The 18533-nt window shown below is 43.6% G+C and overlaps 1 protein-coding gene across 4 annotated transcripts in view; it reads left to right on the top strand.

Annotated features, from left to right (window-relative positions):
• Positions 1-16863, top strand: part of EMB2411 (DNA replication helicase) — a 51256-nt gene extending 34393 nt beyond the window's left edge. For all 4 annotated transcript variants that reach the window (XM_086782252.1, XM_086782250.1, XM_086782253.1 and 1 more), the window contains 12 exons: positions 176-343; positions 524-593; positions 673-824; positions 981-1058; positions 1173-1265; positions 1378-1521; positions 1672-1711; positions 1808-1881; positions 2036-2182; positions 2346-2462; positions 16133-16204; positions 16394-16863. In XM_086782252.1, the coding sequence (XP_086638378.1) occupies positions 176-343; positions 524-593; positions 673-824; positions 981-1058; positions 1173-1265; positions 1378-1521; positions 1672-1711; positions 1808-1881; positions 2036-2182; positions 2346-2462; positions 16133-16204; positions 16394-16501 (1263 nt within the window). In that variant the 3' untranslated portion in view covers positions 16502-16863. The remainder of the gene's footprint in view (positions 1-175; positions 344-523; positions 594-672; positions 825-980; positions 1059-1172; positions 1266-1377; positions 1522-1671; positions 1712-1807; positions 1882-2035; positions 2183-2345; positions 2463-16132; positions 16205-16393) is intronic.
• Positions 16864-18533: the final 1670 nt, after the last annotated feature.

Below are 18533 nucleotides of genomic sequence, written 5' to 3'. Positions count from 1 at the left end.
TGTTTTGTGCATGCCGAATGGTTTTGGTTGAGAGATTGTGCATGTTTAGAAAATATGGTTTAGATTTTGTGCTTGTTCATGTCTATCTGGATGTGTGCATCACGGTTCTCTTCTAAGTAAGCCGATTTTCTGCCTGTTTGTGAGAGAGTACGTGCTTATTCTGGTTGTTTTATAGATACTCTCTGCTCGGGACTATGCCCTTGTACTTGGGATGCCAGGAACAGGCAAGACTTCGACTATTGTTCATGCTGTGAAGGCGCTGCTTTCTCGTGGAGCTTCCATTCTTCTCACATCATATACCAACTCTGCTGTTGACAACATTCTTCTCAAGCTGAAACTACAGGTATGAATGACATGGCAGTCAAAAGGCTCTGCAAAGTGCTGTTTAGACCTTAGTGATTTTGTTAGAGTTCAAATTATGATGCCAATCATTTTGCCTTGCTGTGTATTGGGGAACCACTTACCCCGTCTCAGTCCTGGATATGCTGTTCCTTGTGATCTGAGTTTGTTCAATAAATCACAGGGAGTCGATTTTGTCCGCCTTGGGAGAGAGAAAGCCATACACCCTGACTTGAAAGATCACGTGATTGAAGGTGCAATTAAAGCTTGAATTTAATGATGTGTGTTTTGTTTCTGGTTTTATTGTCTAATAGACACACCTTGTTTATGTAGGCCTTGGTCTCAGCACAGTTCAGGAGCTAGAGCTGCGAATGAGTGAAGTCCATGTTGTGGCCGCTACGTGTTTAGGAGTGACACACCCTTTGCTTACAAACAGAAAGTTTGATGTTTGCATTATTGACGAGGCTGGACAGATAACTTTGCCCGTATGTGATAGCTGACTTGTGTGCGTGAGTGGGTGCACGTGCACAAGTGCGTGTATGTAGCAGTACATATGTATCGTTTGACTTGCTTGAATTTCATATTTACTCCTTTAATTTAGAAGAGTTTGGAAGCTGATGGTTCTTGGATCTCTCGCACAGGTGTGTCTTGGCCCCTTGCGTTTTGCAAATTCATTTGTTCTTGTTGGTGATCATTACCAACTTCCTCCCTTGGTTCGGGTAATGAGTTGTAGCATTCAGCGCAGTTATTTTTTGTTTTGGGTCAACGGAATAGGACCATGTTTAGTTTCATTCTTGTCGTTAATTATTAGTATCTGGTGTCATTGCAAGTAGAATGCAGAGGCTCGAGAAAAAGGTTTGGCTGTGAGTATGTTTAGAAGGTTATCAGAAGCACACCCTCAGGCTATTGCTGCTCTCCAATGCCAGGTGCTTGTGGAATTTGTATGTAATTCATATAGATGGAAGCTTTACAAATACAGTGCGAAAGTTTCTATTCTTATTTTTGTGATTGGCTGTCATAATTGTTCTGTGTAAGCAGTATCGGATGTGTGCTGGCATCATGAGCCTTTGCAACGCTTTGATATATGGTGATCGTTTACGTTGTGGCTCACCTGAAGTTGCCAATGCTCAGTTGGAGATCATGGATAATATTGCGCACTGCGGACCCTTCTGGTTACAGAAGGTGTGCTTTTGATTCCTTTATCAATTTTGAATGTGGAGGTTCCTCGGGGGAGGGGTGGGTTTGGGTGGTGGTGTTTGCTCACTGAAAAAATGTATGATAATCCCTGAGTGCAGAGGAGATGTTTTATTTTTTTGGTTTTTTTGTTCGCAGGTTATAGATGCAGCTAAGTCTGTTGTATTTCTCAACACAGGTATAGGAAAACATGTGTCTTTTTGGTGTTGCTATGAGTATTTCTGATACATATGATACGTGATCTCATCACTATTTCCTTCACCTGCCATGACAGATATGCTGATTGCTCATGAAGTACGCACTCGAAGCACAATACACAACACGACTGAAGCTTCTATTGTGATCACGGTGAATTTTTGTTTTTCTTTTCTTATGTCATATACTTAAAGCCTTGATTTTTTGGGGTTTTGAAGTAATTAGTCAGTACCTGGTCGGTAGATGTTTCCATCGGTGTGGCAGTGGGAGTGAAGTTTTTATATATAAAAAAATATCTGATTTTCAGGTAATAAAGCGTATCTTGGAGGTGGGGGTGGATGCAAAGGATATTGGTGTTATTAGTCCCTACAATTATCAAGTCCAGCATATTCGGCGGTTATTAGCTTCAGATGGGTTAGCTGCATTGGAAGTGCATACAATTGACCGGTTTCAGGTGTGATTATGGTTGAAAAATTGATTCTAGATTTCCTCACTTTGTTATCAAATGAGCTGCTAAATGACTATTATGTCTGAATGTTGAAATGATTGTAAAAATGGTTTTCATTTTCTTGTTGACATGATTTATATTTAATGTTTTAATAAGCTTTGTTCTGCAGGGCCGTGACAAGGACTGTGTGCTGGTTTCATTTGTCAAATCAACTTGTCGAGGAAAGAGTTCATCCACTCTACTGGCGGACTGGCACCGTATTAATGTTGCCATCACTCGTGCTAAAGTAAGTAGTATGTATTGGGAAAGAAAAGATAAATTAACTTCTTCAAAAGACCCAAAGGGTCTATGAGACCAAAGAGCAATACAATAATTTCATGAATACTCTCATCCATGGGAAAACTGAAAACTTAACTAGCTACTTATATCATGAAAATTTGTCGATGAGAAAAGGTGGTACAGGTAGCCCTGTGACTAATACGAAGTGCCAGAACAGTTAGGTGGAGGCAGCCTCATCCAATAAGAGTTACTATCCTCCTCCATAATAGAGTGCAGAGCGGTGGTGAGAGAGAAAGAAGAAAGAAAGTTATATTAACGTCTACAAAAGACCAAAGGTTGTATGACACCAAAAGTGTTACGATGTGTCCATGAAGTGACAGAATCACGGAAACAACATGATTAAAAAAAACCCAATTAGGGCTGAGAGAAGAAACAACAGCCTTGGTACAATGTTACAATGATACGATGTGGGTCCTCAACATCTATGACTTTATGGAGGTTTTCCACATCGACTGCTTGTGGAGGGGCACTCCTGTATCTTTGGAGGATCTCACGGATCTTAAGCTGTTGGGTGGATTATCTCATCAGACCAGTGGGTCTTGGGCATCTAGCTTGGTGCACTTGGATTGCTCTGTCTAAGGAGATGCCCAGGAGGTGGGGTGGCACATGCGTTGTCAATCAGTGTGCGCTCCCTGGTCCGTTGAGTAGGGGGCATCTAGGGTCAGATGAAAGATGTCACCATTTGGCTGTCCAAGTGGCTCTCCCCTATTTCGTGCCAAAGTACGGGAAGGCCAGGTAGTTTTGTCTCGCCCGTACTGAGGCCAAGCCTCGTGTCACCTCACCCGTAGTAGTGGACAAGACGTGGAACCCACTGTCAGGGATCCTAGTTTAGGCCTCCCATTGAGTCAATTCCGTGCTCGGGAAGACTTGCTATTTATAGGTTCCAAGAATGGGAGATATGTCCATTGCATAATGCATGTGCACGTATCTTTACTTGCTTGAAACTAATTTCGCATGACTTGTTTTCATGTGACTGCCATCCAGTTCATGGGTAGGGGACGCCCACCCGTGAACTGTGCGAGGCCTTGTATTTTGACACGGTTTGTGGCATGTGAACAGGTGGTGAGTATTCATTTAAACCCTTGTTTATTATTATAAAGGTTACCTTTGCTGTTAACATTCATTAAAGTCGGGCACTTGCCATGGGCCAGTGCCCGGGGCCCAAGGGATCGAGGTTAGGGAAGCCCAACCTTTTGGTACCCTTTTGATGACCATGTAAACACACATAAGTGTGTGTGTACACTAAAAGGAGGTTCCCCGCTTGGTTTGAGGTGGGTTGTGCCATGTGGCACACAGGGTTTGGACCCCTCTAGCTCTTGCCCATCATCCATGTGCATGACTCTCTCCTTCTCCTTCACGCCTTTGGTGAAGCGCAGCACTTCCTGCTGCTGAATCTGCAAGTCAACATATACACAAGAGCTCAGCCATCAAGGGGTGCATTGAGCATGGGACCTGCCAGGTCCCTTAGAGATTGGATTGCACACAAGCAGTTACCCCCACAGCTTCAAGAGAGAGGCCTGACTTGGATCCGGGGTAGAGGCAAGCTCAGCATTGACATCGACTCTGCTATCCCTCAGGAGTGGCTAACACATGTCCCAGACCGGACTCCCCCCTGTGGCTAGGCATGTTTACCAAGCATGACATTCTTTTGGCAGTCTATGGAGCGGACGAGGACAGTGGTTTGCTCACTTTTTCTATTGGTTTTCATGGCAAATTAGAGAGATCCGAGCCTCCCTTGGAGGATTTCAGTGGCTCCACCTTACAGAGAGTGAGGGTGATTGGATTCCAAGCACGGAAGTGGCACATAGACCCCCCACCTGACAAGGCGGCCAAGGAGAGATTCCGACAGCTCTATCTACCGACCATTGGCGACCGGGCTCATGCCAAGGATGGGAGATTTGCAGAAGCATTGTAGTCTGGCACATATGGCGAGCTAGATGTTGCGAAGCCATAGAGTGTACCCACTCTCTGCCTATTGAGTCTATCAGGAGCATCTGGCTAGACATCATCCATACCCTCCGCGGTCAGTGGGGGAAGTTGCAGGGTGGCTCTAACCACATGCGGAAGCGGCGGGAAGCTTTCTTGAGGCTCCAATTGCTTGGCCCTTTTCTCACAGATAGAGGTGGTGACCCCACTTGGCATTACAGACCACCTGTGTGGTTGTTCCCCTTCCTCCCCTTGTATGAGATAGCCTTCTCCTCATAGAGCAGCCAACCGGAGGAGAAGTGTCTTCTTTCCCCTCTTTTGATTATTTGATCCCCGCCCTGTACATGAGGCGAGTTTGTATTTAGCCCTTCATGGTTGCATTTAGCCCTTTGTGGCTGTTTTTCATTAACTAATAGAAGGATCTTTTTCCCGAAAAAAAACAAATCCCAAAAAGCTTCGTACTTCATGTACGGAAGGTAGCTCGCACCAACTCCAAAGGGCTTCTATCTTTACAGGATCCATCATGACGCCATCCTTTCGCACAATGTGTCCCAAATAATGAATCTCTAAGTGAAAAATCAATTTTCTTCGCAATGATAAAGAGCTTGTGCTTATGAAGCTCTTCAAACACAATAGCCCAGTGTTGGCAGTGTTCCTCCTCATCGAAAAACACACCTGTGAATTTCCGATGCTCATGGAAAATGTGATCATTTTGTTGGAGGTGGCCGAGGCATTCATGCATATTTTCAGCCTTCCCTCCAATCTTTACATCTTTCACAAAGGGTTTAGAATATTGTCCACTCTTTTCCATGCTATAACCAGCCCTCTCTTTCCCTTGAAAGCATGGTCACCTTTGCCATAATGTTGCAATTATGCTCCAATTGCTCGGTGGCAAGAGTAGTTGCTATGTAGTCCTATAAAGTAGCATTGTGATTCGTATCAAGACCGGATTTGTAAACCGGTTGAAGTCCAGACATGAACGTCCTATTCTTCTCAAATCCACCCACAAACAAAAAAGGAGAGACCTATTCCAAAATTTGTTCACATATGTCTGCACAAACTCATTATCTTTCTGCTCTATCTTGTCCAACTTGCTCATGATCATCTCCACAGCATTGGGAGGTAAGAACTGTGCATAAAACCTCTACCTCTCTTTGAAGACCTCCCATGTATGAACTGGGCTGCTAGAAAGCTTTTCAATGATATACCAATTGGCAATCAACACCAACTTCAAAACCTTGAAATCAGCCTTTAAATACATGGCTTTTTCAGACAAAGGTGATTGGTGGAGTGCAACAACAGAACTCTATTCAATTGAGCGTCAACCCAATAAATCCATTAGAGATTTTATCCTTTGGATAAAACTCTTGGACTCACGTTGTAAGTCATGGGAAAAATTAAACGATGTTCAATTGAAGAGACGTTTCATGATGGGCTTAAAGAATAACAGCTTATGCAACTTGATCATTGTATCCAATCCGGAAACATTCGATCAATAATGTAAAGAAGCAATACGTTTAGATGACAACATTCTAGAAGATGATCATGCTACGAGGAGTTTCTCATCTAAACCAAGTGAAGCAATGGCAAAAGAAAGATCGATCTCGGAATTGACATTTCCAAAATTTTATGTAGCCTTGCTTAAAACCTTACAGCCAACATCTCTAAGAGAGGATGAAAACCTTTAAAACCAAACATCCTTAATGTCTGTAAAAGTGAGGAACGAAATGCCTTGTGTTGAGTGCAATCACTACGATCATCCCAATCCTCATTGTGTATACAAGGCACCTGTTCTTCTATATTGCATATATTGTAAAATCTTTGATCATGATACTAAAAAGTGTTCCGCTTCATCAACAATGGACTCAAAACCTCCATCTTCCGTGCACCAAACAGAAACAGTCCAAAGGGTAGAAACTGCTCAAGAAGCAGTTAATCGAACACTTTAGTGTTTCTATTGTCGTGGATCTCACAAGGTGACAGATTGCACAGTTTAGAATTCTTCCATGCCCATAGTCACTGACACCTTGCGACCAATGTGTGAACGATGTGGCATTGATTACATGTTCCAAGATTGTCCAAGACGAGTTGCTTCAATGCAACTTGTCTCACAAAATACAACTCTTAACATCTTAAGTGTACAAAACGGGCAATTGTCCACGGTGTCCTTGAATGTGCTTACACGCTTACAAGCCAAGGTACGAGAAACATTCAAAAGGAACGCAAAAGACAATATCTCAACATGGGTAGAAGAACATGCTTTAAAACAGAACCTAAAAGAGAAAACAAAACCTTCTAAACCCAAGAAAGACAAGGGACAACAAAGTATCGAAACCAAAGGTGAATTAAAAGACAGGAAAAAGGAGCCTGTAGAGGACATAAATCCAAAAGGAGGCAAAAACACGAAAGAGCCAAAAGCTCTACATGATGCACAAGCACCTTAAAGACCGCCACACAAACCTCGACACCCATATGTGCGACACAGGATACCAAAACCCAAAAGAAAATTCGATCTCGTCGCATGGGTAAACATAATGGAAAATTGACAAACCAAAGAAAGTCAAAGAATGAAACAAGTTCTAGTACATCACTAAGTGAGGATGAAACAAGTTCTTTACATCACGAAGTGAGGATGAAAGAAGTTCTTACTCTTTGCTCAATGCACCACATAGACCAATCAAGAAACTAGAACCCACCCAACCACCCCAAATGGATAATGATGCTCACATGACATATGCGGAACGCAAAAAGCAAGCTTGGGAGAGCATGCTTAGCTTGGTTGAATGTCTTACAGGGTCATCGGTTGTGATTGAGCCTCATAATGCCAATCATAAAATAGCAAACCAAAATATAAAGCCTAGATGAGTACCGATTTCTCTTTCAAGAGGAAGACATACTCTCTACAGAAGAGTCATTTGAAACAGATTGTACGAACTACATGCTTGAGAAAGCACGTAAGGAATTTGTTAATTCCCTTGCAAGATTAAAGCAGTCGCTCAAAACCTCATTCGGAGGAATGCTCTTCTCTCATGATAAAGCCAGCATCATATCAACACTTGCACCTTTAAGGACTCAACTTGAGTTATACGAGGACATAAAGAACTCCATAAAACAGGACTGTAAGAATCGTAAGTTTCCAAACAGATCTCATTAAGAATTGTGAGAGGGTCAAGTGTGCTAGTGTACGTATTGGGTACTCTTGAAAAAGCTGAAAGCCAAAATGAGGATAAAAGTGGATGGGAGTATGGAACAGAAACATGATCTGAAGCCGAAACAATAACTGAAACACCCATGGTTCCTTTGGAAGATTCTATCATGGTATGGTTGGATTTCCATACAAGCAATGATGTTAAGCGCAAACGCGCATTGATTAGCTATAGAGCTAGTCATAACATCGTGACAATAGACACTTGGGTGTCATTGGGACAACCTAAACTCATCCCTACAAGCAATAGTCTCGCACAAGGAGCCAAGGGACAAAACATTGAAGTTCTAGGTTACTTTAGATACACTACTCAAACAATCGATGGGCGATACGGAATTTACCTCATCATCGTCAACAATGCCCATGAGTCTTAAACCTGCAGTCTCCGCGGCAACCAAAGTCAAGGAGGGTCCCAAACCTTCCACATCAACCCAAAAGAAAACTCCACTAGGACAACCACAATCAAGGTATTTTTATAGTATCAAGATGTGGGTGGCAAAGCAGCTACTTGTAGCTCAAGGCTACTATGAAGGTGTCAATTAAATTTGGGTGTCTCGGCAGTCAAAGTCTCTTCCACAACGCAGCACTCGGAGGCCAAGGAAAAAGAAAAGTACTGCCCAACACAGTCCACCAAAGCCTATGATAGGAGTTCCTAAAAAAACTCCACCAAGTCATTAAGTGTGGGTACCAAAAACACTACTGCACACACAAGGGTACTACCAAAGAAATACTAACTCTTGGGTCCCCAAGCGCATCACAAAGGTCCCTACGCTTGCACATAGAAGGAAGCCTCAGCACCAAGCACATTGGCTACCAGTTTACAATGTTCATCAAAGATGAGTGCCTGTGCATGTGCTTCAACAACAAGGATACTATGATAGTAATTCCATCATATGGTTGCCAAAATCGAACAATGTGAAGCAAATCTCACCACCGACTTCAATCCCAACAACTTCACCTAAAGTTCGACAAGAATGGAGACCCAAGCAACGACAAGCAAATCACTCGAACACTCATGCATTCAGCACCAACACAAGAGCTTGTTTGTTCAAGCAAACAATGAACAGTCTTTCCTACTGCCTCGACAACATTTGAGCAATAAATTCAAGAACTAATACTGACGTCTACAAAACGGAGACATATGAGTGCATCAAGAACAAAATAACAATGCTCTTGTCACCTCTCTGGATGTGAGAAATAAGTGCATAAGATGATGTTTGCAAGTCATGACCTAGATGATCCATAAAAAAAAAAAAACCTTCGGGATCAAAAATTGCAACTTCACCGAATTAGGCCATTTCACGAAATAACCCTTTATGGCCAAAAATCCTGCAATCTCACGAGTTCAGGTTTCTCACGAATTATAGTCTCACGGCTATATTACGCAACGGCCACTATATATTTATTAAGCTTATTGCTTACTATTCTTTTGGCTAAATTAATGTAGCTGCTGCTCCATGAGTACATATCCATACTCATGCACTGGAAAACATTTGTACCAAAATCTCACCATCAACAACTTCTAGATACATCCTTGGATAGGGGGACCATGGTGGGCGAAAGCCTGGTCAATGATACAACCCATCGCTTGGAATTTTCCTTCAAAATATAAACCTTTCCAAACGATGCCACCATCTTTAGAAGTCAATGGTCTTCGATCCTTAGTGAAGATACCTATATTAGTCTCACAAGTCGACGTAATTCTTTCAATCCTCACCAACAAGTGGCTACTTCAATACAAAGCAGTTCAATAAGAGTCTATATGACTTAATTCTTTTACTTCATGTAAATCTGCTTCATAAGAGCACTTAAATATACATAAAAACTCGTAATGGTGTCATGGAGTATTTATGGCGATTCTCGCTTCAAGAGTCTGTGGCAGCAAGATAGGATGATGTACTTCATGGATATATTATGAGAGTAGTCATTGTAATAGCGTTGTAGAGCTTGGAGACCTCAAGGGTTACGAGCTTGGCCATTGGAAAGATCCTCACGACAGTTGCGGTTCACAGGTAATCTCTTTTTGGATGTGTTTCAAGGGGGGTTAGGGTGACCCATAACATAGAGGTATCGTACTTACTACACATGATTCAGCGCTATTTCTTTTGGCCAAGGATACGCAAGGATATTGAGGCATATGTACGTGCATGTATCACATTCCAAAAGGTCAAGTTTGAGAGGTAAAAGGCTCCGAGTTCACTTTAATCGTTGTCTATTTCATCCCAAGTATTGCAATGGAAGTTATCATGGATTTGCCTTGTACTCAGCAAGGCAATGATGCTATTTGGACCCAACTAATCAAAGCCGACCTCTTTAGACTGGAGACCTATGTCACATGGCTAGATCCACTGCAGCTTCCTACAAAGATGGAGTTTTACCGAGACCACTCACCCGACGAGACATTAACTAACTAACTTGAGCCGACCTCTTTAGACTGGAGACCTATGTCACATGGCTGGATCCGCTGCAGCTTCCCACAAAGATGTAGTTTTACCGAGACCACTTTATGAGGTTTACAGAATATGGCTTCATTCAAAAGCTTGGCTATCTTTATAGACACATGTCACATGCCATGAGGAATGCGATCAGCTAGATCAGAGTCTCATCACATCAGCGGAGAGTGGAGACTGGGCAATTAGAGGGCTTTGTCAGAGAGAACACGATCTGCCAATTTTGTTCACTAGAGGTCGAGATAGAGAACCAGTCTCTTTTCACATGCCCAGTGTACTATGAGATACCAAGGAGGTTTCATTGACTCTTCAGGTAGGGCTTTGGGCCATTGTCTCGGGTCATTGATTTCCCATACCAATGATGCCTCGGATTATATCTCATTGAGTTGTGCCGCCATAGAGATCAACTATGCATAATAGAGGCACAAAGGCAGACACCTGATACCTCATGGGCCACCATCACGAGTTTCTTTTGTAACTACACCGGCTAGGTGTGAACGTCCTTGGGCACCGTCTCATGAATAATACGCACATCAACACTTAAAATGTAATAGCCACAATGCACAAAACAATTGAAAGATACATCACTATACAAGATACTCTGCAAAAAAAAAAAAAAGCATTGCATAGTACACCATTGGGGCCACAAACGGGCTGACCCTCCCTCCCTCTCAATACTGAAGTATATTATTGGAGTGTTTTAATCTATGTACAAGATTCCAAGGGCTTTCTAGCCATATAATCCAATGCAAATGCAAATATGAAGACAAGTTACCCAAACAAGAGTAGTGTCGGAGTAGCTTGTCGATGCCAGATTCGTCGAACGAGTCAAAGTAGCCTAGCCACCAGTCTCATACACCTGGAGGGGAGTGAACACGAAACTGTCATTCTCCGAGACCATGCACGAACATGCGCTCTCATACTAGAGCGTGGCTCACAATGCACTCTCTCGCAAAGACCGTGGCTGAAGCCTCCCTGGTACGAGTACACAAACATGTACACAAACACGCACAAGTACACGAACACGTATTGGTATGCGCTTTCTAATAGCAGGTACTCAAACAGGTACAGTCGGAGCCAGTTCACAGCAAATACATCCGGTTCAGTAGATGTAATGTAATTTTCAGCAGGTACAAAAAGATGTACAGCCAACAAGAGATGCAGATAGTACGGCTAGTACAACAGCTAAATCCTTGCTCAAGGTAGATTATCATGATCGTCAACCCGACGACGCTAGCCATGGTGTGGGCCGACTTCAAGACTAGGACGGCAGGAGGCCTGGTGACCAGGCTAGGCCTCTCCCACCTACACTTTGGACACCTCGTGGATTGGAGAGGCTATCATTTGCCAAAATGCATGAGCTGGGTGTGTAGATGGGTCACCAGTTTCATCATGCTACAGAGTCTATTCGACACATCGTGGCTCTCTTATTAGCACGATATTCTCCCATCAGCAAGAATGACTGTAAGTACAGCAGGTACAGTAGGGCTTTCAGCAAGTACAGAAGTTGGTGCAGCAAGTACTACTACAAGTACAGAAGATACAGTGGGGTTTTCAACAATTGGTGCAAGAAGTACTACTAAGTACAGCAGGTATGGTCGGTTTTCAGCAAGTACAGCAGGTACAAAAGGTGATGTTGGGTACATCAAGTACAGTTGCAGGTGCAGTTGGCAGTTGTACGGCAGCAAGGGGAGCTCTTGTGTATATGTTGATTTGCAGATTCAGTAGTAGGAAGTAATGCGCTTCACCAAAAACGTGAAGGAGAGAGAGAATCGTGTGCATAGATAGTGGGCAGGAGCTGGAAGGATCCAACCCTTGTGTACCACATGACACAGCTCACCTCAAACCAAGGTGGGCACGTCCTTTTAGTGCGCACACACTCATGTGTGTTTACATTGTCAAAAGGGTGCCCACAGGTTGGGCTGCGCTAACATGGATCCCTTGGGCCCTAGGCACTGGCCGGTGCCTGACTTTAACGAATGTGAACAACAAAGGTTATAAAACCTTTAAAATAATAAACAAGGGTTTAAATGAATACTTACCTCCAGTTCATATGCCACAAACCATGTCAAAATACAGGGCACTCGCACGGTTCACAGATGCGCGGCCCCTGCCCATGAACACGTCATGGCAAGCAGTCACACGAAAACAGTTTCAAGCAAGCAGATATGCGTGCACATGGAGGAACCCGTATTCCCTGGCATGAAATTGGCTTCGTGGGAAGCCTAAACTGGGAAACTGGGATCTGTGACAGTGAGTTCCATGTCCTCGCCACACTACCGGTGACACGAGGCTTGGCCTCCTGTAGGTGACACAAGTCCTAGCCTCAATACGGGCGACACAAAGCTCCCTGGCCTCCCGTACTTTAACAAGAAACAAAGGAGAGCCAAATGGTGACATCCCCCTCCCCCCTCTAAATAGTTGTCCTCAACTGAAAAGCCTCCAAATATGCCTAAAGAAGCTATGGGTAATCTCTGAAGTAATCTTCATCAATCCATCTTGCGTCGATAGGCAAATAGTTCTCAAACATCACAACAAGGTATCGCTTGGAAAGCTTACTGGCCAATAGCTTTTTCTCCTTTTGAAACACAATTTGCTCAAGTTGAAAAACTTCCTCTAGCTCATCAACCTCTGGCGGCTCTGCTGTGACATGCTCCTCTGCCTCAAGCCCTACATACTTCTGCAATAGACTCGTATGAAAGGCATTGTGAATCCTCCAATGATCAGGCAATGCAAGCCAGAAAGCAACCTCATTGATCTGCTTGATCACCTTAAAAGGTCTAGAATACCTGGTAGGGAGCTTGCGACGTGCTCTCTCCTTTCTCGGTCTCTTATTACGGAGTCTTGCTTTCTCAAATTTCAGCAATACCCAATCATTCTCTTTGATGTCCACCTCTATTCTATGCTTGTCCCTCTTATGTTTGTCCTGTGAACGAGCAATGGTTGTCCGCACTTGTGCAAAGGCAACATCAAGATCTCTGACATACTCATCTGCTGCAAAGATTTCATCCTTAGTGCATAGGATGTGTGGCAATATCACTTTTCCATATACAATCTCAAACAGGGCCTTTCTCAAGACATGCATTGTGTTGTTATATGCAAACTCTACCACGAGTAGATACTTCTCCCAAACTGTTTTTTGATCTGCGACATAGCATTTGTGGAGATCCAACACAACTAAATTTGCCACCTCATTTTGCCCATCCATTGGGGGATGATAAGAGCGACGTGAAGTCCACCTTAATGCCCATCTTGTCAAACAGAGCTCTCCAAAAGAGACTCGTAGTCTTGGGATCTCTATCCCCCACCATGGATTTAGGCATACCATGGTGTTTGAACACTTATGCCACAAACATCTTGACCATATACTCAGGCTTGATGGTCTTTCTGAACGGCAAGAAGTGTGTCTGCTTGCTATATCTGTCAACAATGTTAATGTCTCGTCGGGTGATTGGTAATAGTGGTGCATCCAAACTGTAGTGGAATGGGGGAAGACAATCCATATGAAGTCCACGTGAGAGGAACCATTTTGTAACCTTGACATACCATACTCCAACACATGTCTTGTCTTAGCTAGCCGCTTCGACGACTCCAGTGCCAACTCAGGGAGACTCTCTTTGTCCAAGGTATAGAGGCGGTATATGAAGGTCACTGTTGGGAAGAGGGCATCAACTACGAAGGGGGGGTGCTCCAAACACTGCAAGAATAATGGAGTGGAGCTCTGAGGGCTTACTCTGAATCATCCATGGAAACATCATGACTAGCAATCCCTCTATCCTCCTCCAGTCATCCTCCCTGGTATCTGGTCCCCCAAAAGGAGGCCCTATGCATCACATCATGTGTCAGAAGCGTGTCAAAAAGCCACCCCTTAGTGCTAGGCTCCTAAAAGTGAGCCTGGAAGCATTCTCTCTCCAATCATACACCTTGTCGATAGCCAAGGCTAGGTGGCTGGGTGCATAGTGAAGTAGGGTCCAGAGAAGGAGACTCCCAAGTGTACATAAGATGAGACTATGTCTACTTGATGCCCTGTGTGTGTGTGCGCGCGCGCGCGCGCGTAGCCGACTCCGTCCAGCGTTTCAGTAAGCACTTGTCAAGGGGTGAAACGTTTCAGTGTTTCTTACCCCGTTTCGAGGTGAAACATTTCGGGGCTGAAACGATTTGCGGTGATGCTGGATGGGAGTTTGCCATGGTGTTGGGGAGCATCTTGGATCATCTGGCGGAGGGAGGATCGTGATGCTTGGGGCCGGGGACATCTCGCCTGCAGTAAAGCTCGAGCCCTCTCACTAGTAACACCCGGGGGTGTGGAACCGTGGGTTGTGTCTGGGTGGTGGTCTCTGAGGTATGGGAGCGTATGTCAAAGAAATCTGTGATGATAGTCTGAGGTGAGTCCTGCTGAGTGTGTTTCTCAGAGTGCTGCGTCAATATTGTCTCTCTATGGTGCCTGAGCTCTCCATCGAAAACGTGCCTAGGCATCTGCCTCACCCATGAGAGTGGACTGAAACCGTCATGGAAGAGACGAAGGAATCTCCCTTGGATCACAGAGATGTGCTCGGCTCTACTAGCTTCCACTCTTAAGCCGTGAGAGGATACCTGACCAATATGGCTTGTGGCGAGTGTCTATGTATCCTGGGTTCTCCATCCTCCAAAACTTTCAAGAAGTGCTCTCTATAGAACCGGAGCTTCCTGCTAAGCTGTGGTATGGACACCCATTCCCCATGTGTGAAGCCCTAGCAAGTACAAAGACCTACCACTTGAGAGAGAGAGAGAGAGAGAGAGAGTAATATTAATGTAATAACGACGCAAAGGGTCTATGAGAAAGGTGATACAATACTGTCATGGAAATACTAAGCCATGGAGAGAAGAGAACTGAATGAAAAAACAACTGCTACCAATGCCTGTGGTATACGTGCATTGCAGTGTGAGAGGGAGCCGCGCAACGATCTGCTGATAGTGATACCATCCTCAGGGCAGGTCTGATGGATGACAGGATGTCTGGCCTTTGTGATGGGACTCTGCCATGGTGTTGGAGAGCATCCTGGATCATCTGGTGGAGGGAGGATCGTGTTCTTGTGGCCAGGGAGATCTCGCCTGCAGTATAGCTCGAGCCCTCTCACTAGTAACACCCTGGGTGTGCGGAACCGTGGGGTTGTGTCTGAGTGGTGGTCTCTGAGGTATGGGGCGTATGTCAAAGAACTCTGTGATGATAGTCTGAGGTAAGTCCTGCTGAGTCTGTTTCTTGGAGTGCTGCCTCAATACTGTCTCTCTATGGTGCCTGAGCTCCATCGAAAACATGCATAGGCATCTCTGATTTTCATACTGCATCACCCATGAGAGTGGATTGCAACCGTCATGGTAGAGACACAGGAATCTCCCTTGGATCTCATAGTAGTCTGGGCAAAGATGTGCTCGGCTCTCCTAGCCTCCACTCTTACGCCGTAGGAGGATACCTGACATGCCGTATGGCTTGTGACATGTGTCTTTATGTATCCCAGGTTCTCCATCCTCTGAAACTCTCAAAAAGTGTTCTCTATAGATCCTGCTAAGCTGTGGTGGGGACACCCATTCCCAATGTGTGAAGCCCTAGCAAGTCCAACTGATTAATACAGTTGATCTCTTGCCGTGAGAGATCCAGGTATGGGGAGTCTAGGCTATACTGAAAAGGAGGGAGGCGGTCCATCTGGAGGCCATGTGTGTCAAACAACTCAACCACTTTGGAGTACCATGCTGGTTCTGGTAACGATGGTGATACTGATGATGAGAAGGGTAGTCTCGCCTGGTGTAACTGCAGGGATGACTCAAGTGCCAGTCTCGGGAGACAGTCCCTAGTAAGTGTATATATATGCTGAATGTACGTGATGGTCTGGAAGAGGGCATCTGTGACCAAGGAGGCTACCCCAAACTCTGCTAGCACAATAGCATGTGGCACCGATGCGTTGCTCCTGATCAAAGGTGATAGCAGGCAAGAGAGAGAGAGAGAGAGAGAGAGAGAGAGAGAGAGAGAGAGAGAGCATTATTCTTTTTCTTTTCCTTATACAGAAAAAGTTGATACTGATTGGCTCACAGAAGACACTATCTGCAACTCCAGTTCTCAAATTTTTAATTAACCAGGTAAGGTCAGCTGGTTAATTTTGAACATTTAAAAATTTTTTTCTGTTCAGTTTTGATTCAGATCTTTGAAAGAAAGGCTAATGTTGCTTGCTTGAGCCACTGCATTATTTTTAGGAACTGAGAACTGGAGTTAACTTTGGCTGACATATCTGTACTTATCTGCACATAACTATTAAGATGTGTTTGCAGGTGGAGCAAGGTGGAGGGTTAGTCAACATCCCTCAGGATGCAAAGCTCCTGCTTGGTGGCTTAACACGATGTAATGCAGTGCATCCCACCGGTCATGGCAATAACTAGGAGGATAGCTTGATGCAAAGAGACCTTTTAATTCGGACGCGATTTGGGGCGTCGAGTCCAAGTTGTACTCTTACATGCCCAAACAAATTTTGTGCACTGACAAGCAGCATATTTATCTCGATGTAACCCAAAGGCATCTCATTTTGGTGATTCATTGATCCCTTGCTATTTGAAGGGTAGTGGGCAATGCTGTGTATTCTTGTAATATACCTCAAAATGAAAGCTGCAATCCAATAAGCTGCCTTGCCCGACCAAGAAGATCAATTCTCTCTCAGAAAGAAAACTTCATAGCTCCAGGCCGGCTCTGGAAACTTATTACTTCATAGTGTGCTTGGACAATTAAGAGCATATACTTGATTAAAGGGTCTGCCTTGGTTTTCAATTAAGGTGCTCAATTAATAGCCAACGTCGACGTCACACATCAGTCACAATCACTGCCATATAAAAGAAATCTGGACAAGCTTTGCAGATATTGTCCCCTTAACATGCTCACCTTGTCTGACATTTGTCAATTTAAGGACAAATGGTGGAGAGCTACTAATTTTAGGTGGAGGAAGCTCTGCAGTGGACTTTTCAACCACTAGTACATCTTCAATTCGGCCACGCCTGCTCCCTAACTCCATTGTCTACAAGACTTAATGTAAGCTAAGGGGGTGATGTACAACTGGTCCTCTCCTTTGTGTTTGGCAAAGGGTTTTTCAACCACAAATGTATCAAAGGGCTGTAATTCAAAATTTCTTCAACTTGACCCAAAGCTCAAGTTATTGGGTTAATGATGAAGGCTATAAGTTTCCCTAGCCAAAATTTTTGGTTCAAAAGCCCACTACTTGATTTACGGCCATAGCTTGCGACACATGGAAATTAATGTTAATGTTGCGACAATGACTTGAGAAGGCAGGATAGGAAGGCGCCATACTCGAGCTACAATTGTTGCAAGTCGTGGCTCTCTTCTTCCTTATTAGTGTTGCAGTTGCGAGGTCTCTTTGCCATAGCCACGAGCTCAAAGGTGGGCTCTCTATGAGTACTAGAAAGTGTGTGGAGTTGGCTTGGGTCGTGCTTCTTGCGAGTGCTATATGCCAACTTTGCACGTCGTTTGAGCTACTTCTCAGCTCATAATCTACGTGATCTGTTCATTGGTTGCGTCGGGAGAGCACACCCTAAACCTTAAACCCTAAACCCTAAACCGGTTGCAGGCTCTTTCACCACCACCATCACATAGAACAAGCAAGACGAGGTGGTGGTGGAGAGCTCTCAGCAAGCATCGTAGGCTCTAGATCAAAAGCATTCTCATAAGCAGCATCTTGGTGGGATTGGCTTCTCCTAGGAGCCTTGGAAATGGTGTACATGTAAATAAATCTTTGCCATTATCTTCACCTAACTATACGATCAATCATCTTTCTTACATTTCGTTTCATCCTTTCTAACTTTGATTTATGGTTCAATTACAGTTAGTGATTAAAATTAATTACTTTTATTAAGAGAAATTTGGACTCGAATTGAGTCTTCTAAGTATTGTTATACATTCTCTCTATAAAAATGAACGTTTGGTGAAATTTTTATTAATCAACTTAAAAGTGAACAAAGTTTGGATATTTGGAATCTAATCTTTCGAGACTTTTTTAATAATATATAGCATGATATTTTGTATATTCAAGAAGTCTCAAAATTCAGTGATGACGGTGTGATACATTAGGTATTACATCATCAAAATTGTCCATCATGTTATATATCATTGAAAGGTCTCGATGAGTAGATTCTAATTGTTTAAACTTCGTTGTCCATCAAGTTATATATAATTGAAAAGTCTCGAAGAGTAGATTTTAAATGTTAAAACTTCGCTCTCTTCTAAGTTGATTTGTAAGAATTTCATCGTGCATTTATTTTTGTAGAGAGAATGTGTATTAATCTTTAAAGGATTTAATTTGATTTCAAATTTTTTTTTAATGAGACGTTTTAATCCATCATAGAACAATTAAGACGAGGTGGTGATGAAAAGCACTCTGGAGAAATTTGGACTTAAATTAAGTTTTTT

The sequence above is a fragment of the Cibotium barometz genome, chromosome 44, assembly GCF_041138505.1.
Source record: "Cibotium barometz isolate CiBa-2024 chromosome 44, ASM4113850v1, whole genome shotgun sequence".
Taxonomy (NCBI): Eukaryota; Viridiplantae; Streptophyta; class Polypodiopsida; order Cyatheales; family Cibotiaceae; genus Cibotium; species Cibotium barometz.
The sequence above is the reverse complement of the archived record's forward strand: the minus strand, read 5'-3'. Positions and strand labels throughout refer to the sequence as shown.